This window comes from Scyliorhinus canicula, chromosome 5 (assembly GCF_902713615.1).
Source record: "Scyliorhinus canicula chromosome 5, sScyCan1.1, whole genome shotgun sequence".
Taxonomy (NCBI): Eukaryota; Metazoa; Chordata; class Chondrichthyes; order Carcharhiniformes; family Scyliorhinidae; genus Scyliorhinus; species Scyliorhinus canicula.
The window spans coordinates 119,438,007-119,464,471 of NC_052150.1; the positions used below are offsets into that span (position 1 = coordinate 119,438,007).

Consider the following 26,465-nt stretch of genomic DNA (forward strand, 5'->3'; position numbering starts at 1 on the left):
CCCTCTGTCCTTCTTTGCTGAATTCTAAACAGCTCCAAATCCTCAGACCTGTTGTTTTACTTGGTCAATTTGTATGCTACTTCTTTGGATCAAATACTATCCCTAATTTCCCTTGTAAGCCATGGATTGGCCACCTTCCTGTTTTACATTTGCGCCGGACAGGAACAAACAATTGTTGCAGTTCCCCCATGAGCTCTTTGAATGTTTGCCATTGCCTAACCATTGTCATCCCTTTAAGTAACATTCTCCAATCGGTTATAGCCAACCCACGCCTCATTTCATCGCAGTTTCCTTTGTTAAGGTTCAGGACCCTAGTCTCAGAATCAACTACCTCACTCTCCATCTTGGTCGCTCATTCCCAAGGTGTCTCGCACAATTGGATTGTCAATGATTCCGTTCTCATTACACAGTACCCAGCCTGTTCTCTAGTTGGCTCCTCACCATATTGTTCCAGAAAACCATACCGCATTCACTCTATGAATTCCACCTCTACGGTATTGTGGCTAAGTTAATTTTCCCAATTTATATGCAGATTAAAATCACCCATAATTACAATTGTTCCTTTATCGTATGTGTCTTTAATTTCCTATTTAATGCCATTCCCAACAATATTACTGCAGTTTCGGGTCTGTATATGACGCCCACGAGCGTTTTTGCCCCTTGCTGTTTCTCAGCTCTACCCAGAAATTCGGTTTAGCTCACAAGGCTAAATCGCTGGCTTTTAAAGCAGACCAAGCAGGCCAGCAGCACGGTTCGATTCCCGTACCAGCCTCCCCGGACAGGCGCCGGAATGTGGCGACTCGGGGCTTTTCACAGTAATTTCATTGAAGCCTACTCGTGACAATTAGCAATTTTCATTTCATTTCATATTCCGCATTGTTGGAGCTAATGCCCTCACTCACTACCGTGTTAATTTCTTCCTTGATCAGCAATGCAACCCTGCCGTCTTTTTGTTTTATCTGTCTTCCCTACATACTGAATACCCCTGGACATTCAGTTCCGATCCCTGCTCGCCCTGCAGCCATGTCTCTGTAATCCTGAAACATATTCTACCCGTTGACATCTTTTTGCGCGACTAGTTCATCCCATTTTATTGCAAATGCTCCGCGCGTTAAGGCACAAAGACTTTAAGCTTGTCTTGTTAACATTACTATTCCCAGGCGGCACGTGGCACAGTGGTTAGCGATGCTGCCTACGGCGCTGAGGACCCAGGTTCGAACCCCGGCCCTGGGTCACTGTCCGTGTGGTGTTTGCACATTCTTCCCCCACAACCCAAAGATGCGCAGGGTTGGTGGATTGGCCACTCTAACTTGCCCCTTAATTGGAAAAAAAATTGGGTACACTAAATTTAAAAAAACATTACTATTCCCGCTCCCAATACTGTTCACTGTGACCCTGTTTGAATCTGACTCTTGGTTTATCTGTCTATCACTTCTCTTATTCCCATTTCCGTCTTTTGTTTTTGTCCTTATTTGCTCCTCCTCTGACTCCTTGCATAGGCTCCCATCACCCCGCCATATTAGTTTAAACCCTCCCCAACCAGGTGTAACCCATCCAGTTGGTACTGGTCCCACCTCATCCAGAACCGGTCCCAATGCCCCAGGAATCTGAAACCAAACCCCTCACACCAGCTCTTTAGCCACTTACTTATCCGATATATCCTGCTATTTCTACTCTGACTAGAACGTGGCACTAGTTGTAATCCTGAGATCACTACCTTAGAGGTCTGACTTTCCAACTTTGTTCCTAACTCCTTATATTCTGCTTTTAGGACCTCATCCTTATTTTTTTACCTATGTCGTTGTTACCGATGTTTACCACGACTATTGCCTTTTCACCCTCCCCCTCCAGAATGTCCTGTATCTGCTCCGAGACATCCTTGACTCGAGCACCAGGGGGGCAACATACCATCCTGGAGTCTCGTTTACGGCCACAGAAACGCCTTTCTATTCCCCTTGCAGTTGAATCCCTTTAACTATTACATTCCCACAGTTTTTATTCCTCCCTTCTGCAGCAGAACCAGCCATGGTGCAATGAATTTGACTGCTGCTGGTTCCTTCCTCTCCCTCCCCCACTCCCGAGAGGTCATTCCCCTCAACATTATCCCAAAGTGGTATATCTGTTTTGCAAGGTAATGGCCGCAGGAGATTCTTGCACTGCCTGCCTCGCTTTCCTGTTTTGCCTGGTGGTCACCCATTTCCTTCCTGCCTGTGGAGTCTGAGCCTCATTGGACCAGCTCTGGAAAAATAATTACAGTGTTGACAATGAAAGAAATTGTTTCCTCAAAATATAACTACCATTTGTTTATATATTTGTTGTATGAAAAACTTTCTATGTAAAATGGAATTAAGTTGTGGACTTCAAAAGAAAGAATTAAATAGATAAATGCGGGACATATCTGGAACAAAAGGAAACCAGGTAAACTATTTTATCTAACTTTAAACTCACTGCCAGATATGATTGCAGAATAGTTCTAATTTGGACTCTTTTAAAATGATTTTGTGCTAATGTGAATTTAATATTCAACTGAAAGATTTGGCCTGATGTTATGCAAGATAGAACCGGCTTAGGACATTCTCCTGGAATCAGACCAAGTGAGTATAAAATATAAAGCCCCAATTGCTTGCGAGTAAAATGTATTTGTTACACTGCCTTCTGGTTCTGGGTGTTCCCAAAAGGAATGAACTTAGAAATTCTATTCCGTAAGAAAAGCTAAAATTATCGTTTTTATGAGAAGGGAAATACAGAATTGTTGTAACTGAATGACACTGCTCGTTCACATTTACCTCATCATCATCTGCATCATACTGAGCATAGTGCTGTTCTAGTAGCTCTCTTTGATATCGTTCCTGCTCTAGAGTTTGGCTGATCAGCTGGGCAACTTCACTGCTATGGCCAGGTTTCTCTCGCCCAATCAGGAATCTGCAAATAAATTGTTTTCCATTTATTTTCTAACCATTATAACTTAATTGATCAGTGTGGCAATATTAAAAACAAAGCAACTGAACTTGTGGTGTGAACTTATACAAATTGCGCATTTAACATAAAACCAGTAAGTAGTGCCTAAAAAAGTCATACAGGAAAATAATATTTTACCTCTAAGCAGTTCATGTGTGCGTTGACACCTACCCACATTGGATTCAATATTAGGACCAAAAAATTATTATCCCCATATTTCTTTTTTTAAATAAATTTAGAGTAACAATTCATTTTTTCCAATTAAGGGGCAATTTAGCGTGGCCAATCCTCCTACTCTGCATATCTTTGGGTTGTGGGGGTGAAACCCACACAAACACGGGGAGAATGTGCAAACTCCACACAGGCAGTGACCCAAAGCAGGGATCGAACCTGGGACCTCGGCGCCATGAGGCAGCAGGGCTAACCCACTGCGCAACCATGCTGCCCCCCATATTTCTTAAATCATATAGAAAATGTAGAAATACATTTAAATCATATAAAAAGAGGGATATAGAAAACTAACCAAATTATTTGGGCTCCAGAATAATGGTCAAATAAATTTATTTCTGAAATATATACAATCGCATTTAGAGTGATCCCTGATATGTGGGTGAATGTGCAGTCAATTCCAGCCCCATAGGCTCCAGAGTCCCAACACAAGTGAAGTAACCAATAATTTGTATAAAGATTCTGAGATCTTTGACTCTTGACTAATCCAATAATTTACAGGCACTAGATTTGCAAGTGAAACATAACAACTGTTTATTTATAACAACAATAGAGATAAGGCATGCAATAATTATACTAGAATAACGGGCAGTTAATATACTATTTCCCTCTTTTACCATCCAACCTTCTACATAAACAGACACAAGACATACACACGCAGAGGGAGGAGGAGGGGGAAAATAAAAGAGGATGAATGTGAAATAAAGATGAGTGTCCTTGTTCAGATGTTGAAGTTGTTTTTCCAGTTGACTGGCTTTCCATGAATGAGAACCGCTGGTTGGATTGCCAACGAGGGTCTTCTGGTTGGAACATACAGGGAGAACACTCATACTGTGCGATTCCCTCTGGGGTGTAATTTAACTTGTATTAGCCTGGGCATTCGCTCGGAAGATCTGCCTCAATTAATTCTGACTTGCTTCCCACTCCACCAGAATAACTATCAGCCTCACTGAGATAAGACGAGAGTTCTCCATACAAGATTGCAAGAAGGACTTTTTAAACCACTGCCCCTGCTCAGCTAGTGGGTGGATTGAATCCTTAAGATTACTTGTCTCCACTCAAACTCAGCTCTCAGTTTGGATTTTAATCTTATTTAGGATCCTGTTTCCCTAGGACATCTACCAGCTTGGCTGAGGAGAAAACATAGCCTCTAACTGGGGTGTTTGAGAGATTTACCTTCTGAGAGAACAAGTCTGCCTGCAGAACATTCTGGAACAGCCAGCACCAATCAGCATCAAGGGTCAGTTAGACGCAGAAATATAATGTTGTCCATTGGCTGACAGCCATGTCCATCAAGATGTGTCATCATTGATGTCAGTGTAGCAGTACAGCCTGCTGGGGATCTCCTGGTTTTGAATTAAAGGTGCAGTGCATCTTAAATATATAGGCGGGTTTTTTGTTCAGGTACAGAAATTATAAAAGCCAAAAGAACAGGAAAAAAAAGAAAATAAGGGACGGACAATGATTTACAGGAGGATCCTTACAGGATTGATATATATTTTGATTCCACATACCAAATATATAATAATTTGGCAGTACAGAACATGATTATTGTTGAGGAAGGGAACATGCTGTTGAGGTTTTCACCTTGCAATCCATCAGGACAGACACAAGAATGCCAAATTTCAACGGGAACAATTTATGCTAAATGAAAAAAGGGTGTTGATGGGTTGCAAAGTCAGCTCTGATTGCTCCAAGACATTGCCATGGCGAATGCACCGGGAGCTGTTGCTATTCATTCAAAAAAGATGGAATATCTGGACATATCTATTTTGCTGTTGGAGACAGGTCCCTGCATATATGTAACTTCTAACAAGCATAAAATATTCAGTCTACCTTAAATTATCCTGCACGGGTAAAATGTCTCAAAATTTGAGCAACAGGTGGTGATGCTGTCCATTTCACGTTGCTCTATGCAATAGCAGTACGAATGATGTCTTCTACTAACAATATGCTGCCCCATCATGCCAAAAAGATGTTCTGCCTGCCAAAAATGAGTAATGCGGTATCTTGGGCGGGATTTTCCGTCCCGCCGCACCAGTTTTCTGGTGTAGCGTGCCCCCGCCGGCAGCGGGATTCTTCGTCCCACCCGCCGGCCAATGGGGTTTCCCATTGTGGGCAGCCATACGCCATCAGGAAATCCCCTGCCGTGGGTGCGCTGTCGGCGCAAAGGGGAATCCCGCCAGCGGGGAATCCAGATCCTTAATTTCAGTGTCATTATAGTGACATGATGCCAGAAAGGCCACATATCCCAATGACTGGCGGATCGTATCAAACATCATATTCCCTTTGGCTGTTCACAATAAGCAAATTACTGAACATATTCAGCCAACTCAGGTTTGCAAAAGTCAGAATATATTAGACGCGATTCTGCTATTGAATAAAATTTGCTGAACAATCCTGTGTGATGGATGTGAGACATTTCCATATTTTTGCTGTGATTCCAAAAGGGAGAGAATAATTGATTTTGCAGGGCAATGTAACCTTTTGTAACTCACAACAATGTGGTCTGCTTTTGGATTGCAAGTGGCATAGGCCCCATCTGGCCCAGAGCCCACAGCCCCCTCACCCTCTCCCTTACCCACTCCCTAGCCGGCCACTTCTCTCGTCCATGCACAAACTCCCTCCCTAGTCCTCTCTCCCTCGCCCCCTGCGCGCTCTCCCCTGCCACCGCTTGCTCACGCTCCCTCCCTCTTGCTCTCTCCTCTTCTCTCTTTCCCCCCCCCCCCCCCCCCCCCCCCGGTCGCTCTCACCCCACCTCCACACACTGTCTTCTCGCTCGCCCCCTCCCTGTCACCTACCCTCTCCCTCGCCCGTCGTCTCCCCCGCTCGCCTGTCCTTTTCCTTGCCCCTGCTCACTTGCCCTCTCCCTGGCCCCTGCTCGCATGCTCTCCCCCGCCCTCTGTCTCACTCTCACTCGCCCTCTCCCCTCGTCCCTTTCCCCGCTTGCTCGCCCTCTCCCCCGCTCACTCGACCTTTCCCTCGCTCGCTTGCCCTCTTCCCCGCCCTCTCCCCCACCCGCCCGGTCTCTCCCTTGTCCCCCTCCCCGCTCGCTCTCTACCTCACTCTCCCTTGCTCGCTTGCCCGCCCGCCCTCTCCCCCTCATCAGTGGTTTCAGCACGTTTTCTGTTCAATCTCCTTACAGATTATTTGCATATTGTACAGGTAAACATACACCCCCTAGGTCATAAGGGCCATTTTGAATGGAGAAAAATAGTTAGATAACCAAACTCAGAAACAACGCATCATGCCCTCTTCAACAAAGTGATTAAAGGAACGGTCATAATTCGAGCATTTTTCCATTTTTCCCGCCTGTCCCCTAGCTTTTTCCCCCTTGCCATGGGTGCTAATTGTTATTTACTGGAGAGTTAATTGAGCATTGGCAGACTTGTCAGCTTTGAGAAAGGGGCCCATCTTCAAAGAAACTAATACTGTCCACATCTAATACCCATCTCATGAACAATTCAGTAGCAGTTGCTAGGAATGGGAGTCAAGAATGGGAAATGCAATCAATGTTCATTCCTACTTTATCAGTAGTGCTAAGATAAACTGTAAGCATACCATCACCAATATATCCAAGATCAACTAACTCAACATGGACCAACCAAACCCAATATCTTGTGGGCTGGCATGGCTTAACTACTCACTGGATAACCCAACTGAGTTTATATGGACAAGTGGGGAGAGCAATCTACAGAAAGCACATTTGAAATTACATTATATTAAGGGTGGCACGGTGGTGCAGTGGTTAGCATTGCTGCTTCATGGCGCTGAGTGTGGAGCTTGCATAGTAAGGTGGATTGGCCACACTAAATTGCCCCTTAATTGGAAAAAAAAGAATTGGGTACTTTAAACTGAAAAAAAAATTGCTTTATACTACACTGAGTACCATGTTGTATTAAAAAGCACAGCAATACTTTAAACTCAAATTTTTACTGAAGACACATTTTAGGGACTTATCAACTAGATTCATTGCTGTACTTGAAAATGATGATGTAAATACAAATGAAGGAGGCTGTTAGGCCCATCTTGGCTCATAAGAATACATGGGAAAGTTAATATTTAACTAGTCATTGTCTTTAGCCCTTTTCATCTCATCTACCTTGATTGAATTTGGCCAGACTTTAGGAGACAAATAGTATATTGCTGTGCTGCTACATTATGTAGTTATATAAATCAATATAAATATAAATATGGGTAAATGTGTTGCTCTACACAATGAAGGAATAGGTGTCACAACTACATGCCAATGTGTAAAACTAGCTAAAGGTCAGATAGAAAGAAATGTTGAGTGACATTTAACGTAACAAACTATTATACAGTGAAATAAACAAAATAAATAGAATGTTGAATTATTTTGTTTTGGACCAAAGACACATTAAAAACATTAAAACCACGGTGATGGTGAAGAAAACCATCATTGAGTACTGAGGCTGATGCTAGTCCTGAACTGAGGTACAAGAGAAAATTTGAGAAACTGCGGGTGTTTCGTTTGGAAAGTAAGCCAATAGGGATTTCTAAAGAAGTGCACACCAGCATAGAGGTACACCCAAAGGGATATTTTAAGGTAAACCAAGGCAGAAGGACAAGAGGAGTGAACTAAAGCTGATGAAAAGTCAACTTAAAAGAAATGGCAAGAAGAAATTCAAATAATGACCAATGTTCGGCATTCAGAACATATTGAAATTTCATATGGTAGACCATGCAAACTATAAAATATATGGCAAAACCATCAGGAGCATAGACACACAGAGATCTGGGCATGCAGGTCCACAGGTCCTTAAAAGGGGCAGCCCAGGTGTAAATAGTGGTTAAAAAAAAGCACATGGCATGCATGCTTTCATAGGACAGGGTATCGAGTTAAAAGCTCGAAAGTCATGTTACAGTTATATAGAACATTGGTTAGGCCACATTTAGAATACTCTGTCCAATTCTGGTCACCACACTACCAGAAGGACGTGGAGGCTCTGGAGAGAGTACAGAAAAGATTTACCAGGATGTTGCCTGATATGCAGGGTATTAGTTATAAGGAGATTGAATAAACTGGGATTGTTCTCCCTAGAAAGACGGAGGCTGAGGGGCGACCTGATAGAAGTTAATAAAATTAGGAGGGGTATAGATAGGGTGAACAGTTGGAGGCTTTTTCCCAGGACAGAAATGACAATTACAAGGGGGCACATGTTCAAGGTGAGAGGGGATAGGTTCAGTGGAGATGCGGGGGAAGATTTGTACACAGAGGGTGGTGGTGGTGGTGGCCTGGAATGCACTGCCAAGTGACATGGTTGAGGCAGATACATGAGCAACCTTTAAGACTTATCTGGATAAACACATGAACAGACGGGGTATAGAAGGGTACAGGCTTTTGGTCCAGATAGGGCACATAATAAGTGCAGGCTTGGAGGGCCGAAGGGCCTGTTCCTATACTGTATTGTTCTTTGTTCTTGCAAGATGTGATGGATCAGAAAGCCATATTTGCATTTTCCAAAGGCAGAATTATCTGCTCATTGTTTTTAATGTGTCGTGGTGTCCAAAACAAATCCATACTTAAGCTATAGCCTGACCAATGTATTATAAAGTTTGAAATGACTTTTGCAGCTTGGGGTTTAACATTCTAATTCAATGTTTTATTTATTTTGTTTATTTCACTGTATAATATTTTATTATATTCAAAAGTCACACAAGATGCATTTCTACCTTACCTTTAGCTAGTTTTACACCATTTGCAGTTAGTTGAGCTTATCAGCATAATTTTCACATTATCATCGAGCTTCACCAAAGTTATTTTCATATGTGGCATAATAATCTGAAAGCTCTAAAGTAGCATTCTCAATTATAATGATTGCAGAACTGAAAGCTTTCAAGTCCAAAAATACTACAATTTATTGTACTCTCCTGCAGAATGCCACAAATAATATTTTGACATAGTAGCGTTAAACAAAACATTTCCTTACCTAACACTGCCTTTAGTTGTTCGCAGAACAGTGGCAGCAAAGCTTTGGGTAACACCCACCAAACTGATTCCATCCACTTCCACAATCTGATCATTCACCTGGATTCTTTATGAAAGAATGATCAGAGACAAAAATCACAATAATTAGAAATTATTATACAAACTGAACAAGAGAAACAAAACTCTCATCAACTTTCACAGGTGTGGTTTTGACCATAACACAGCTGAACCCCAAGGGATCATTAATAGGCTATATCTTCATTTATATGTTCATAAAATGATGTAGATAATGCACTGTGCTGTTGTTAAACAGTAGGAAAACTGGTCTGAATGTAACATTACACAGGATACAGGGGTGAACTTGTATTATTGGAAAGATTGAGAAATTCTTATGTTTTCAGTTACATTTCTATCCTGTAGTCAGCAAGTAATTAGATTACACAATTATCATAGAATTTACAGTGCAGAAGGAAGCCATTCGGCCCATCGAGTCTGCACCGGCTCTTGGAAAAAGCACCCTACCCAAGGTCAACACCTCCACCCCATCCCCACAACCCAGTAACCCCACCCAACACTAAGGGCAATTTAGCATGGCCAATCCACCTAACCTGCACATCTTTGGACTGTGGGAGGAAACCGGAGCACCCGGAGGAAACCCACACACACACGGGGAGGGTGTGCAGACTCCGCACAGAGAGTGACCCAAGCCAGAATCGAACCTGGGACCCTGGAGCTGTGTAAGCAATTGTGCTATCTACAATGCTAACGTGCTGCCCAAATTGTGTGGTGTCAACTGCTGCTTTGTTTACCCAAATATAATTCTGTATGCCAATAGTAACAGTGTGTTAGGTATATTATCATAACCTTAAAAGACGTACAAATATATCTGGTGCATTACACTTGCCTATAGGCATTTCAGTAAAACATCAAAAAAAGGACCTGCCTTACCTCAATTATTAACATCATGTCACTTCTCTAAGCCAGATGGGTGACTAGTACTAAACTGGCATAAAAAAATAGACAACACGGTTTTGTCCAATCCATTTATGAATAAGATACGGTAGCACAGTGGTTAGCACTGTCTGTGAGGAATCTGCACGTTCTCCCCATGTTGCTCTGGTTTCCTCCAGGTGCTCTGGTTTCCCCCCACAAGTCCCGAAAGATGTGCTATCAGGTAATTTGGACATTCTGAATTCGCCCTGTGTACCCGAACAGGCGCCGGGATATGGCGACTAGGGGCTTTCACAGTAACTTCATTGTACTGTTAATGTAAGTCTACTTGTGACAATAAAGATTATTATTATTATTATTAAGATACTGCCAAAGTCTGGGCGGAATTCTCCGCTCCCGGGAAAAATCGGGAGGGCCATCGTGAACTCGGCCTAGTTTCACGACGGCCTCAGAGGCATACTCCTCGCCCCCTATTCTCCCCTCCCGGAGGGGCAAGGAGCGGCGCTCCGTAAATCCCGGCTGCGGGGTACGTCGCGCCGAGAATGACGCGGCCGGCACGCCTAATGACGTCAGCCGCACATGCGCAGGTTGGCCGGCTCTAACCCGCGCATGCACGGCTGACGTCATGGTGCTGACGGCACGAACCCGCGCATGCGCGGTGGCCGTCTTTCCCCTCAGCCGCCCCGCAATACGTGGCTGTTTGATCTTGCGGGGCAGCGGAGGGGAAATAGTGCGTCCGATTTGGACGCCGGCCCGACGATCGATGGACCCCTCCCAAGCACAGTCGTGGTGCTCTTGCTCCAAACGGCCCCCTAGAAGCCCCAAACGGGCATCTGGCGCCTGTTTCACAACGGCAGCGACCAGGTGTGTTTGCCGCCGCCGTGAAATGGTCGTGAACGGCCGGCCGCTCGGCCCATCGGGGTCGGAGAATCGCCGTTCGCCGTGAAAAACGGCGAGCGCCGATTCTTCCGAGCCGGGGGGGCGCAGGGGGCACCAGGGGGAAGTGAAAAATGTCGGGGGGCCCTCCCGCGATTCTCCCACACCGCATGGGGAGCGGAGAATTCCGCCCCATTAGGTACTGGCTTATGCACTGAATATTAAAAGAAAATATCTAACAAATAAATTAACTATAGCTACAACTAGCTTGTAAAGGTGTTGCATTAAATATTGTTTCATTTCCTGCGGCTTCAGTCACTCTGTTCCTAATAAAAGATTTGAGTCACTTCCTCAGAACTGATGTTAAATTACCAGATCTTTAGTTTCTTGGTTTCTCCTTCCATTCTTTCTTAAACAATGTAGTGACATTTGCGATTTTTCAATCCGAAAGGTACAATGCCCAAATCTCAAAATGTCTAATTTCATTCCTTATTTATTTTAACACCCTGAAAATCATCAGGTCCTGAAGGTTTCTCCACCATAATTCCAATTGTTTTCCACGATCACTTGTTAAGAACTTATATTAAATCTAATAAGTTCTTCCCCTCGATTATTTTTAGGTTCCCCTGTGACTTATTTTGGCCTCTTTCTTCACTGTGAAAGCAAACAAATATTAATTTCACAAATTATAGTCTTGCCTGCAACTCAACTTAATTCCATCAAGCACTATATTTTTACTAATATAGTGCCATGTGGGAGTACCTTTAAGAAATGGATGTTTAAGCAATGTACCTTTAAGAAATTGAGCAGCTCATATTACTGAAGTGATGTCAGAGTGTGGGTGGAGCTGGGTTTTTCAGTTTGAGAGAGCAGCTGAAAAGTGCCAGGCTGGTTTGCTGTGAGCTGTTTTGAAACGAGAAAGACAGTTTGAGGAGAAAGCTGGGATGTTTGTGTGTTTTGCAAAAAGCTGCAAGAAGAAAACACAGAACTAGTCTGTTGATGTCTGAAAATTCAAAGACTATAAGTATACTGAATGTAACCTCATGTCTGTTGTTAAAGGTGAAGTCTTTTGGGGGTTTGAAGGAACATTTTGAGGCATTATTTAGTGTTGTATCATTTTCGGGGTTATCTTTGAAGTAAGGGGTGTTAAGAGATCCAATATTTATTTTAAAAGGTTAATTTGAGTTCATGGAATAAACATTGTTTTATGTTTAAAAACCCACGTGTCCATAATTGTAATACCACACCTGGAGACATTAAAGGGAGAGATTGGTTGAACTCCATGATACATTTTGGGGTTCTGAAAATGACGCTCCCATAACAATAATTATAAAACATTGACTGTTAGCTTTAATATTCCTGGGACATTTTTAACAGATACCTTATCCTAAAAACCCAACAGATTAATTAATACCCTTCAAGGAATGGAACATATGTTAACTACCCAATCTGATCTAACATGTAATTCTAATGTCATGATATATAGCAAACTCTTAATACTTTCAGAAGTGGCCCAACAAACATTCAAATGTACAAAACAGGGCACTAAGAGAAATATAAGCAACAATTCATGTATCGATCATGACAAAACTCAGGCAATCCCAGGCTACTTGACACTCCAACATCTGGAAACTGGTAGTCAAGATGGAAAGCAAGCTCACAGGCTAATCATGCAACAAACTAACATAATAATACTCAGTCATATCAACTAACAAAGTTTTCACCATCACTGTCAACCCCAGAAGTGGAACAATGAAGTATGCAAACAGACACTTGTAGCCCCTGGAACCTCCAAAATTGTGTTTGGATTCTATAAAGTCTTATATACACAGGTCAAACAGGGTGAACAATAGTGCCTTCTGATTATCAGTGCCAATCTCAACTTACATATCAATATGTCTCAAATCAATAATACTGGAAAGCAGCTTTGAAGCAAGTGCACAAAATGTATTCAGATTTCAATGTCCAGCAAGGGTGGTTTGATAGTATTATCAGATTAAGCTGGTTGAGTAATAAAGGACACAACTGTGTAATTAATCCTGCATCAGGTGGTTAGGGCATCACAAAACCTAATTGGCAGCATCCTCATCAACTTACCTACCAGTCACAGTATACAACACACGGTAGACAAAAGCGTGGGCTCAATTCCCGTAACAGCTGAGGTTATTTATGAAGGCACGTCTTCTTAACTTTGCCCCTCGCCTGAGGTGTGGTGATCCACAGGTTAAATCACCGCCAGTCAGCTCTCCCCTCAAAGGGAAAGCAGCCAATGGTCATTTGGGACTATGGTAACTTTACTGACATACAATTCTGCAACTGTAATATCAAACAGCATGTCATAGATGCCCAACATTGAGTTTCCAGATATTTCCTTAGTCTATCCCATATAACATAATAGCCACACGACATAATGTGTCACTGTGAAAACCAGACTGTCTTTGCAAGGTCTGTATAGGCATTTCTGCCAATTATAGCATTAATCATAGTGGCCATTGAATAGCCCATGCAAAGACAAAATTGCCTTAATTGAGGACATCTTTCCTACCCACCAGTCTTTTTTTTTAAGGAAACATTTTGTTGAGGCATTTATAATTTTAACATTTAACATATTAACATTCTAAATAACAGGTCCGACACATGCACAAACCCCTCAGTAACATACCCAAAACCGCCCCGCACTAACTCCTAGCTACCCATATATTAGATCCCCTGCCCTTATTCTCCACTTCCATGCCTCCCCCCCCCCCCCCCCCCGCCTTTCTGCTGACGATCAGTTTTCCTTAAAGAAAGCGATGAACGGTTGCCACCTCCGAGCAAATCCCTATAATGAACCCTCAAGGCAAACTTAATCTTCTCTAGCCTGAGAAACTCTTCCATGTCACTGACCCACGCCCCTGACTTTGGAGGCTCCAAGTCCCTCTATCCCAGCAAAATCCGACTCTGGGGGGAGGCAAAGGCCAAGATAGAGATAGAGATAGATAGATAGAGAAATACAGCACAGAACAGGCCCTTCGGCCCACGATGTTGCGCCGAACTTTTGTCCTAGGTTAATCATAGAATTTTGGACAATTTGTCATGGCCAATCCACCCAACCTGCACATCTTTGGACTGTGGGAGGAAACCGGAGCACCCGGAGGAAACCCACGCAGTCACGGGGAGGATGTGCAGACTCCACACAGACAGTGACCCAAGTCGAAATCGAACTTGGGACCCTGGAGCTGTGAAGCAATTGTGCTATCCACAATGCTACCGTGCTGCCCTTAAGAAGTTAACCTACACTCCCTTATTCTACCCTAATCCAAGTACCTATCCAATAGCCGTTTGAAGGTCCATAAATTTTCCGACTCAACTACTACCACAGGCAGTGCATTCCATGCCCCCACTACTCTCTGGGTAAAGAACCTACCTCTGACATCCCCTCTATATCTTCCACCATTTATCTTAAATTTATGTCCCCTTGTAATGGTGTGTTCCACCCGGGGAAAAAGTCTCTGACTATCTACTCTATCTATTCCCCTGATCATCTTATAAACCTCTATCAAGTCGCCCCTCATCCTTCTCCGTTCCAATGAGAAAAGGCCCAGCACCCTCAATCTTTCCTCGTATGACCTACTCTCCATTCCAGGCAACATCCTGGTAAATCTCCTCTGCACCTTTTCCAAAGCTTCCACATCCTTCCTAAAATGAGGTGACCAGAACTGCACACAGTACTCCAAATGTGGCCTGACCAAGGTTTTGTACAGCTGCATCATCACCTCACGGCTCTTAAATTCAATCCCTCTGCTAATGAACGCTAGCACACCATAGGCCTTCTTCACAGCTCTATCCACTTGAGTGGCAACTTTCAAAGAACAATGAACATAGACCCCAAGATCTCTCTGCTCCTCCACATTGCCAAGAACCCTACCATTAACCCTGTATTCCGCATTCAGATTTGTCCTTCCAAAATGGACAACCTCACACTTGTCAGGGTTAAACTCCATCTGCCACTTCTCAGCCCAGCTCTGCATTCTATCTATGTCTCTTTGAAGCCGACAACAGCCCTCCTCACTATCCACAACTCCACCAATCTTCGTATCATCTGCAAATTTACTGACCCACCCTTCAACTCCCTCATCCAAGTCGTTAATGAAAATCACAAACAGCAGAGGACCCAGAACTGATCCCTGCGGTACGCCACTGATAACTGGGCTCCAGGCTGAATATTTGCCATCCACCACAACTCTCTGTCTTCTATCGGTTAGCCAGTTTGTTATCCAACTGGCCAAATTTCCCACTATCCCATGCCTCCTTACTTTCTGCATAAGCCTACCATGGGGAACCTTATCAAATGCCTTACTAAAATCCATGTACACTACATCCACTGCTTTACCTTCATCCACATGCTTGGTCACCTCCTCAAAGAATTCAATAAGACTTGTAAGGCAAGACCTACCCCTCACAAATCCGTGCTGACTATCCCTAATCAAGCAATGCCTTTCCAGATGCTCAGAAATCCTATCCCTCAGTACCCTTTCCATTACTTTGCCTACCACCGAAGTAAGACTAACTGGCCTGTAATTCCCAGGGTTATCCCTATTCCCTTTTTTGAACAGGGGCACGACATTCGCCACTCTCCAATCCTCTGGTACCACCCCTGTTGACAGCGAGGACGAAAAGATCATTGCCAACGGCTCTGCAATTTCATTTCTTGCTTCCCATAGAATCCTTGGATATATCCCGTCAGGCCCGGGGGACTTGTCTATCCTCAAGTTTTTCAAAACGCGCAACACATCTTCCTTCCTGACAAGTATCTCCTCAAGCTCATCAGTCTGCTTCACGCTGTCCTCTCCAACAATATGGCCCCTCTCATTTGTAAATACTGAAGAAAAATACTTGTTCAAGACCTCTCCTATCTCTTCAGACTCAATACACAATCTCCCGCTACTGTCCTTAATCGGACCTACTCTCACTCTAGTCATTCTCATATTTCTCACGTATGTGTAAAAGGCCTTGGGGTTTTCCTTGATCCTACCCGCCAAAGATTTTTCATGCCCTCTCTTAGCTCTCCTAATCCCTTTCTTCAGTTCCCTCCTGGCTATCTTGTATCCCTCCAGCGCCCTGTCTGAACCTTGTTTCTTCAGCCTTACATAAGTCTCCTTCTTCCTCTTAACAAGACATTCAACCTCTCTTGTCAACCATGGTTCCCTCACTCGACCATCTCTTCCCTGCCTGACAGGGACATACATATCAAAGACACGCAGTACCTGATCCTTGAACAAGTTCCACATTTCACTTGTGTCCTTCCCTGACAGCCTATGTTCCCAACTTCTGCACTTCAATTCTTGTCTGACAGCATTGTATTTACCCTTCCCCCAATTATAAACCTTGCCCTGTTGCTCGCACCTATCCCTCTCCATTACTAAAGTGAAAGTCACAGAATTGTGGTCACTACCTCCAAAATGCTCCCCCATTAACAAATCTATCACCTGCCCTGGTTCATTACCAAGTACTAAATCCAATATGGCCTCCCCTCTGGTCGGACAATCTACATACTGTGTTAGAAAAGCTTCCTGGACACACTGCACAAACACTACCCCATCCAAACTATTTGATCTAAAGAGTTTCCACTCAATGTTTGGGAAGTTGAAGTCGCCCATGACTACTACCCTGTGACTTCTGCACCTTTCCAGAATCTGTTTCCCAATCTGTTCCTCCACATCTCTGCTGCTATTGGGGGGCCTATAGAACACTCCCAACAAGGTGACTGCTCCTTTCCTATTTCTAACTTCAACCCATATTACCTCAGTAGGCAGATCCCCCTCGAACTGTCTTTCTGCAGCTGTTATACTATCTCTAATTAACAATGCCACCCCCCCACCTCTTTTACCATCCTCCCTAATCTTGTTGAAACATTTATAACCAGGGACCTCCAACAACCATTTCTGCCCCTCTTCTATCCAAGTTTCCGTGATGGCCACCACATCGTAGTCCCAAGTACCGATCCATGCATTAAGTTCACCCACCTTATTCCTGATGCTTCTTGCATTAAAGTATACACACTTCAACCCATCTCCTTGCCTGCAAGTACTCTCCTTTGTCATTGTTACCTTCCCCACTGCATCACTACGTGCTTTGGCGTCCTGACTATCGTCTACCTTAGTTGCTGGACTACAGATCCGGTTCCCATTCCCCTGCCAAATTAGTTTAAACCCTCCCGAAGAGTACTAGAAAACCTCCCCCCCAGGATATTGGTGCCCCTCTGGTTCAGATGCAACCCGTCCTGCTTGTACAGGTCCCACCTTCCCCAGAATGCGCTCCAATTATCCAAATACCTGAAGCCCTCCCTCCTACACCATTCCTGCAGCCACGTGTTCAACTGCACTCTCTCCCTATTCCTAGCCTCGCTATCACGTGGCACCGGCAACAAACCAGAGATGACAACTCTGTCTGTCCTGGCCCTTAACTTCCAGCCTAACTCCCTAAACTTGTTTATTACCTCCACACCCTTTTTCCTACCTACATCGTTGGTACCAATGTGCACCACGACTTCTGGCTGCTCACCCTCCCCCTTCAGGATCCTGAAGACACGATCAGAGACATCCCTGGCCCTGGCACCCGGGAGGCAACATACCTTTCGGGAGTCTCGCTCGCGACCACAGAATCTCCTATCTATTCCCCTAACCATTGAATCTCCTATTACTATTGCTTTTCTATGCTCCCCCCTTCCCTTCTGAGCCCCAGAGCCAGACTCAGTGCCAGAGACCTGGCCGCTGGGGCCTTCCCCCGGTAGGTCATCCCCCCCAACAGCATCCAAAACGGTATACTTGTTTTGAAGGGGAATGGCCACGAGGGATCCCTGCACTGTCTGCCTGTTAGTTTTCTTTCCCCTGACTGTAACCCAGCTACTCTTGTCCAGTACCTTTGGTGTGGCTACCTCCCTGTAACTCTTCTCTATGACCCCCTCTGCCTCCCGGATGATCCGAAGTTCATCCAGCTCCAGCTCCAGTACCTTAACACGGTCTCTGAGGAGCTGGAGTTGGGTGCACTTCCCGCAGGTATAGTCAGCGGGGACACCGGTGGTATCCCTCACCACCCACATCCTACAGGAGGAGCATGCAACTGCCCTAGCCTCCATCCCCTCTTACTTTACAGAATTAGCTGCCCCGTGGACCAACTGGACCTCCGCCCTCCGACTCTACTTCCAGTCAGCTGTACTCTAAACTCCTGGCTCCCTTCACGCTCTTTGATAAATATAGGAAATTAAATGAAAGGAGAACCTTACTCCCTCCTCACCTAACTCCCTCAGTCACTAAACTCTCACTGTAGCACTCAAATGCCACAAGCTCAGCACTCCCTCAGTCACCAAACTCTCACTGTAGCACTCAAATGCCACAAGCTCAGCACTCCCTCAGTCACCAAACTCTCACTGTAGCACTCAAATGCCACAAGCTCAGCACTCAGCCTGTCAGCCTTTCTCCCCCCTGGGCTCCCAGGTCTTCCGACACTCCAAATATTGCCACCTCTGGACTCGGAGTCACCCTCCCTTCCAGGAGCTCTGACATGACATCTGTGAATTGCTGCCAAAATCCCTCAGCTTAGGACAAGCCCAAAACCAATGTACATGATTCGCCGGACTTCCCCCGCACCTCCCACACCTGTCCTCCAGTCCTCAAAAAACCTACTCATCCGGGCCACAGTCATATGAGCCCTGTGGACCACTTTGAACTGGATCAGGCTAAGCCTGGCACACGGCGAGGATGCATTGATTCTTTTCAGGGCCTTCTCCCACAGCCCAACTTCCACACACCCCCACCTCCTCTTCCCCCGCGTCCTCTTCACCTCTTCGATTGGGACCCCTTCCCACTCCATCAATTCCTTGTATATTCATTTATTAGTCTCTCCCCTCCCCAACCCCTGTTTTTGACATCACCTTATTCTGTAGTCCCAGAGGGAGGTGAGCGAAGCTTGGAACCTGCCTCTGGACAAAGTCCTGTACCTGCAGGTACCGAAATCCGTTCCCACCCGGTAACTCTTCCTCTAGCTCCTCCAGGCTGAGGAAACCCTCCTCAATGAAAAGGTCCCCAAATCTCTCAATCCCTGCCCGTTGCCTCCTCCTAAAGCCCCCATCCAGTCCCCCCCATCCCCTCCTCCTAAAGCCCCCATCCAGCCGCCGCCGCCCCCCCCCCCCCCCCCCCCCCCCCCCCCCGCCGAGTGAACCGGTGGTTGCCACAGATTGGTGACCACACCGACGCCCCTCCAGTCTCATGTGCTGCCTCCATTGCCTCCACACTCTTGGGGCTGCCACTACCACTGGGCTTGTGGAGTACCAAGCCGGCGAGAACGGCAGAGGTGCCATCAACAGAGCTTCCAGATTCGTGCACTTACACGATGCTGCCTCTACCCATTCCCACACCGACCCCTCCCCCACTACCCACTTCCTAACCATCGAAATATTAGCCGCCCAGTAGTAATTAATAAAGTTCGGAAGGCCAAGCCTCCATCCCCGCACCCCTGCTCAAGAAGAACCTTCTTCACCCTCGGAGCTTTCCCAGCCCATATAAAACCCGAGATTGCAGCGTTCATTTTCCTAAAAAATGCCTTGGGGATAAACATTGGGAGACACAAACACAAACAGCAATCTCGGAAGGATTATCATTTTCAGTCTGTAGCCTCCCCACATGACAGGGAGCACGGTCCCATCTGCAGAAGTCCCCTTTCATTTGCTCAATCACCCTGCCAACTTAGTTTATGAAGCTGACCCCAGTCCCTTGCCACCTGAATCCCCAGATACCTAAAACTCCTTTCCCACCACTTTGAACATCTCCCTTAGTCTCCTATCCTGTTTCTCTCCCCCCCCCCCCCCCACTAAATGTTCAATGCCCTCAGCGCCATTGCCAAAGGCTTATGGCCAGGGCAAACAGTAGTGGGGAGTGGGCACCCCTGCCTTGTCCCCCAGCACAGACTAAATGACTCTGACCGGACCGGGTTGGTCCTTACATTCGCCACTGGTGCCTGATAAACCAACTGGACCCAATCCACGAATCCCTGCCCGAACCTTCCCAGGACATCCCAGAGGTACCTCCACTCCATCCGATCAGAGGCCTTCTCTGCATCCATGGCCACCACCACCTCAACCTCGCGCCTCTCCGCAGGCATCAGTTTCACATTTAGGAGCCGTCTAATATTGGATGTCAGGTGTCATCCCTTCACAAATCCCGTCTGGTCCTCCCTTATTACCTCCAGGACACAATCCTCTATACGCATGGCCAAGATTTTGTCAGCAATTTAGCATCTACATTCAACAGGGAGATCGGTCTATACGACCCACAACTCTCCGGATCCTAATCTCGCTTCAAAATAAGGGTGATTGATGCCTGCGATAACCGTGGGGGAGCACTCCCAGCCCCACGACTCATGAAAAGCCTTTACCAGGAGCGGCCCCAGCAACCCGGAGAACGTTTTATAAAACTCAACCTGGTATCCATCAGGTCCCGGGGCCTTACGCGATTGCATCGCCCGCAACCAGTCTATAAACCACCCCCCCCAAAGCCCAAATGGGGCTTCCAAACCCTCCACCAACTCCGCATCTATCCTCGGGAACTCTAGCCCCCCCCCCCCCCCCCCCCCCCACCACCTGTCCTGTCCCCCATACGTCCTGTCCACCTGTAAAATTTCACCTACCAGCCTGTCCAACTCCGTCCACTCAGTCTTCTCTTTATGTGGCCGAATGGAGATGAGTTCACCCCTAATAACCGCTTTCAGTGCCTCCCACACCACCGCCGCTGAAACCATACCTGTGTCATTGATCTTTATATACCCACGAATGGCCTCCCTCACCCTCTCACACACCTCCTCCTCCGCTAACAGCCCCACATCCAACCTCCATTGCAGCCACTGGGCCTTTCCTTTGTTAACGTGCAGGTCTACCCAGTGTGGGGCGCAGTCTGACACCACAATTGCTGAATACTGAGCACCCACCACCTCAGTCAGCAGCGTTTTGTCCAGCACAATGAAGTCTATCCGGGAATATACCTTGTGTACATGGGAGTAGAATGAAAACTCCTTACTCCTTGGCCTCCAAAATCTCCACAGATTCCCCCCCCCCCCCCCCCCCCCCCCCCCCCCCCTCCTCCTCCCTCCCCATGTGCTCCACCTTCCCAGTCCTGGAACTCGACCGATCCAGCCTCGGATCCAGGACCATGTTAAAGTCTACCCCCATAATCAGTCGATATGAATACATGTCGGGATCCTCAACACCATCCCAGTTTAGGGCAGATATATTTACCAATACCACGGCCATTTCCTCCAACATCCCACTAACCATAACATATCTACCCCCCGGGTCCGCCTCTATCTTCCCCACCTCGAAAGTCACCCGTTTGTTGACCAGAATTGCCACCCCCCCCCTCGCTTTAAAGTCTAACCCCGAATGAAACACCTGCCCAACCCATCCCTTCCTCAGCCTAATCTGATCCCCCACCTTCAGATGTGTCTCCTGCAACACGGCCACGTCCGCCTTCTAGCCCTCCTAGCTAGCCTGACAGCCCCCCCATGGCGCCTAGCATCTTACCCCCCACTGGCTCCCCTCCCCCCCACTCTTAGTGCAACCAGTCAAAACAAAGGCAAGAGGCAAAAACAAACAAACAATCCCTTCCAAGGTCCAAGCACAAAGGCCCATCCCTCCTCCCTTTACAAATTACTACATACAAGCCTAACCCCAAACCGAACCGGAAATAAACCCAGCAAAAAACAAGCAAAACCCCCAAAATAAGTCCAAACAACACAGATCCAAAGTTTTACAAAACATAGTTCCGTTCTCCTCAGTCAAAGTTCAAGATCCTCCTTCTCCTGTCAGTCTATTCTCCTTCATGTAGTCTGCTGCCTCCTCTGATGAGCCGAAGTTCTCCTGGCCCCCATAGTTCACTCATAGCCGGGCCGGGTACAGTAGTCCAAACTTTATGCCCTTTTTGTACAGGGCCGACTGGGCCTTATTAAAGCTCGCCCTCCTTTTTACGAGCTCTGCCCCCAGGTCTTGATACACCCGGATCTCGACACCCTCCCAAATACACGCCTCGTCTGCCTCGCCCACCTCATAATGCTTTGGTTGTCCAGGAACCAATGTAATCGCACCACCATTGCTCACGGCGACCCACCCCCCTGGGCTTGCGCATCAGTACCCTGTGGGCCAGATCCACCTCCAGCGGTCGATCAAATGCACCTTCCCCAAGCAGCTTCTCCAACATCTTCCCCACATATGCACCAGCGTCCGATGCACCAGCATCTGATCCTTCGATTCCCTCTGGCAGACCCACGATCCGAATGTTCTGCCTCAGAAAACAATTTTCCAGGTCCACCACTTTTGCCAGCATCCTCTTCTGCTGGTCACACAGCATCCCAATCTCTGCTGCCATCGAGGTGGACTAGTCCTAATGCTCCCCCACCAGCTTCTCCAACTTCTGGATCACCTGACCCTGGGCCGCCAGTTTCGTCTCCATGCGGTCAACCATCGCATTTCAAGTCCACCGCCCGGGCCAGGCCCTCCGCACTCTCCTTCCGTTGTTGGGTGAACTTCTCATTTAAGAAGCTCACCAACTGGCCCATCAACCACTGAGCTGACGGGGTCCGACCCTGTTCGTCCGCCATCTCCACTCACGTTGTCCGCTCCTCACTCACCACCACCGCCAGGTTTGTTCTTTTCTGATGACTTCTGGACCGCAGCTCCATAAACTGGGTGTCCTTTTCATCTGTTCTTGCTTCTACACCCTGTCAGGTGGGTGTACCTTTAAGAAATGAGTGTGTATCAAATAGCTGCAGTGACGTCAGTGTGTGGGTGGAGTTGTGCTCTGCTCTGCTTTTTACTTTTGTTTTGTGCTGAAAGCTGGTTTTGGCTCTTGTGTTTAGTTTCGCTTTCAGTTGGAGAGCTGCATGTGAACCAAGCAGATATGTGTATTGATCTTTCTCTCCACAAACTAAAGAATGTCTTCAGCTCATTGATGATTTCAAAACAATACCAGTTTCTGTTGAGAATCTAAATCTGCTGTCTGTGTTAAAACATGTTTTGGGCTAATGGATGTTGTCAGGAAAGTTACTCAGGGTTACCTATAGAATATTGTATTTGGGAAAGTATTAGTGTTTGTAATTGATAAGATGTTTACCGTGCGTTTATAAAGTGTTAACTGAATTCATAGAATGAACATTGTTTTGTTTTAAAAATACTTTAGATCTCTGTTGCATCACACCTGTAAATTGGGCCCTTGTGCTCTCCATAACCAAAATCTACTAAAAGTTGTGGGTCAGGTGAACTCCATGATATACTTTGGTGTTCTCTAAACCTTGGTCCATGACAACTGTTTCTCTACAAATTTCCTGCAACAATCCGGCTTAAAAGCCACACAAAGACCACCATGAGCGGGAGCTGCCAAATGTGCGACCGTTCACTCCATGGTCGCCACCGGAAGCCCTCCCCACCACAGTCTTAAATGAGACTAAGGAAGGATGTAAATGCATTGGAAGCAGTTCGGAGGTTTACTGGAATAATACCTGGAATGGAAGGTGCCTGTATGTGCTGGAGTTTAGAAGAGTAAGAGGTGGTTTCATCAAAACCACAAGATCCTGAGGGGTCTTGACAGGGTGGATGTGAAAAATATATTTCCTCTTGTGGAAAAATCAAGAATTAGAGGTCACTGCTTAAAAATAAGGGGTGGCCCATTTAAGACAGAGGTATGGGGAACATTGTTCTCTCAGTTGGTTGAATGTCTTTGGAACTCTCTTCCTTAAAAGGCCGTAGAAACAGAGTCCTTGAATATTTTTAAGGCAGCGATAGACAGATTCTTGATAATCAAGGACTGAAAGGTTATCAGGGATAGACAGGAATGTGGAGTTGAGGTTACAATCAGATCAGCTATGACCTTATTGAATGGTGGAGCAGGCTCGAGGGGCCAAGTGCCTACACTTGCTCCTAAATTTGTATGATCGTTTACCTTAAGAATTATTCATTCACCTAATGAAGTGACAATAGAGAATTAACACAATAAATATCAGCAGAAAAAGGTTAGAGTTAAACGATCCCACAAGCAAGAGATCAGAACAAAGCTAGGATGGGATGCATCCTCGAATGCTGAGAGGTTAAAGGAGCATATTGCGGAGCCGTTGACAGAAATTTTCCAAGCCTCTTTGAACATAGGAGTAACGGGGGACTGGAAGATTGCAAATGTGATGCCGTTGTTTGGGAAAGGGGTGAAGGAAACCCCAGGAAACTACAGGCTTGTCAACTTGACATCAATATTGGGAAAACTGATGAAGGCCATAGTATAGGATGAGATAAATATACACTCAGAGACAAATAAGTTAATACTAGACAGTCAACATGGCTTTGTCAAGGGCCGGGCATGTCTGACAAATTCAACTGAGTTCTTTGACGGTGACACAGGCAGTGCATGAAGGTAGTGCTGTGGATGTTGTATGTTTGGATTTTCAGAAAGCATTTAATACAGTGCCACATGGCAGGTTGGTTCACAAATTAAAAATGTTTGGGCTTGATGGGTCCTTGGCAGCATGGATTAAAAGTTGACTAAGAAATAGGAAACAGAGGTTAGGAATAGATGGGAATTTCTCACACTGGAGACAAGTTGAAAGTGGTGTTCCACTGGGCTCAGTGTTGGGATCCTTGCTTTTTCTGATTTATATAAATGATTTAGAAGTGGGTGTTGAGGGCAAAAATCTCTAAATTTGCAGATGATACTCAGCAAGGGAGAATAGTGAATTGTGAGGGTAACGCTGAGCTACCTCAGAGGGACACTGACAAGTTGGCCAAATGGGCAGGCATTGACAAGTTGGCCAAATGGGCAGACACCTGGCAGATGAACTTCAGTGCAGCAAAATCTGAGGTAATGCATTTTGGTAGAACAAACATGAAGAGACAATATAGGCTCAAGGGTACGACTTTGAGGGGAGTACAGGAGCAGAGGGACCTTGTGGTTCAAGTGCATAATTCTCTGAAGGTGGCCAGGCAAGTTGAAACAGCTAAGAAGGCTTATAGCATCCTTTTGTTTATAAATAGACGCATTGAGTATAAAAGCAAAGAAGTGAATCTACATCTCTACAAATCATTGGTTAGACCACATTTGGAGCATTGTGGGCACCTTAATTAAAGAAGGATGTTAAAGCACTGGAGAGAGTGCAGATGAAGGATGTTAAAGCACTGGAGAGAGTGTAGAGGAGATTTACGAGAATGATACCAGGAATGAGGAATTTTAGATACAAGGAAAGATTGGAGAAATTGGGCTTGTTCTCCTTGGAGCAGAGATGATCAACAGGTGACCTTATTGAGGTGTTCAAAATTCTGAACAATTTTGACACGATAAAGAAGGATAATCTGTTTCCACTAGTTGATATGTCAGAGACTAGGAGTCACAATTTCAAGTTGGTCCGCAAGAGAGCTAAGAGTGAGATGAGGATAAACTTCTTTACTCAGAGAGTTGTTAGGGTTTGGAGAGAGCTGCCTGGGAGAGTGGCGAAGGTGGATTCCATAGGAGGTTTCAAAAGAGATATACATTTGAAAGTGATGAATTTAGAGGGCTCTGGAGATAGGGCTGGGAAATTGGACTAGCTAGGTTGCTCTTTTGGGAGCTGGTGCAAACACGATGAAACAAATGGACTCCTTCTGTGCTGTAAATAACAAATAGAATTCAGTGGTTCCATCATATCCAGTTGAGAAGCAGGCAGCTGGCAGGTCAAGGAGGAGGCACCATAAACCTATAAAACCATTGTTTTCAAGCATCTTCACTCAAAAGTGCCAAGCCAATGATCTGACTCATCATGCCCCAACTCTCATTGATACCAATATTCAGCCAAATTTGTTCACTTCACACAACATTAAGAGGAAGCTGAAAAAACTCAGCAACTAGGAAAACAAGAGTGAGCACTGTTTTGTACTTAATGAGTATCTTATTGCTATGTGGACTAGTAGGTAACTATAGTTATTTAGGATTGATCGGTAATTTGTGACAACTAACATGTGGGTTCAACTTAATTTATTTCATTCGTGAAAATTATTCTAGGCGTATCAAGTTTTTGGATGAGAGAAATCCTGCAACATCTATAAAAGATACAACACCATAGCCTATTCAATAGTTCTTACCTGCTATCCCTTTGAGCTGCTCCTCCCTCTGTAACAGTCTTGACAAAAATTCCTAATTTTTCTAATCCTGCATCTGCTCCAACGCCCATTCCTATAATGCTGATGCCAAGACCATCCTCATCTGCAGAGTGAAATAGTAAAGAATTCATTCAGCATGGGGATGAGATCAAACAATACACCGAAAATATGCAACACCACGTCAGGGCAGCACGGTAGCACGTGGATAGCACTGTGGCTTCACAGCGCCAGGTTCCCAGGTTCGATTTCCCGCTGGGTCACTGTCTTTGCGGAGTCTGCACGTTCTCCCAGTGTCTGCGTGGGTTTCCTCCAGGTGCTCCGGTTTCCTCCCACAGTCCAAAGACATGCAGGTTAGCTGGATTA

At 45.6% G+C, this 26,465-nt stretch overlaps 1 protein-coding gene across 8 annotated transcripts in view; it reads right to left on the reverse strand.

Annotated features, from left to right (window-relative positions):
* ppp1r9a (protein phosphatase 1, regulatory subunit 9A) overlaps positions 1–26,465 on the reverse strand; it is a 401,146-nt gene that overhangs the window by 215,656 nt on the left and 159,025 nt on the right. For all 8 annotated transcript variants that reach the window (XM_038797554.1, XM_038797547.1, XM_038797548.1 and 5 more), the window contains exons 3-5: positions 26,085–26,205; positions 9,138–9,242; positions 2,787–2,922 (exon numbers count right to left, since the gene is read on the reverse strand). In XM_038797554.1, the coding sequence (XP_038653482.1) occupies positions 2,787–2,922; positions 9,138–9,242; positions 26,085–26,205 (362 nt within the window). The remainder of the gene's footprint in view (positions 1–2,786; positions 2,923–9,137; positions 9,243–26,084; positions 26,206–26,465) is intronic.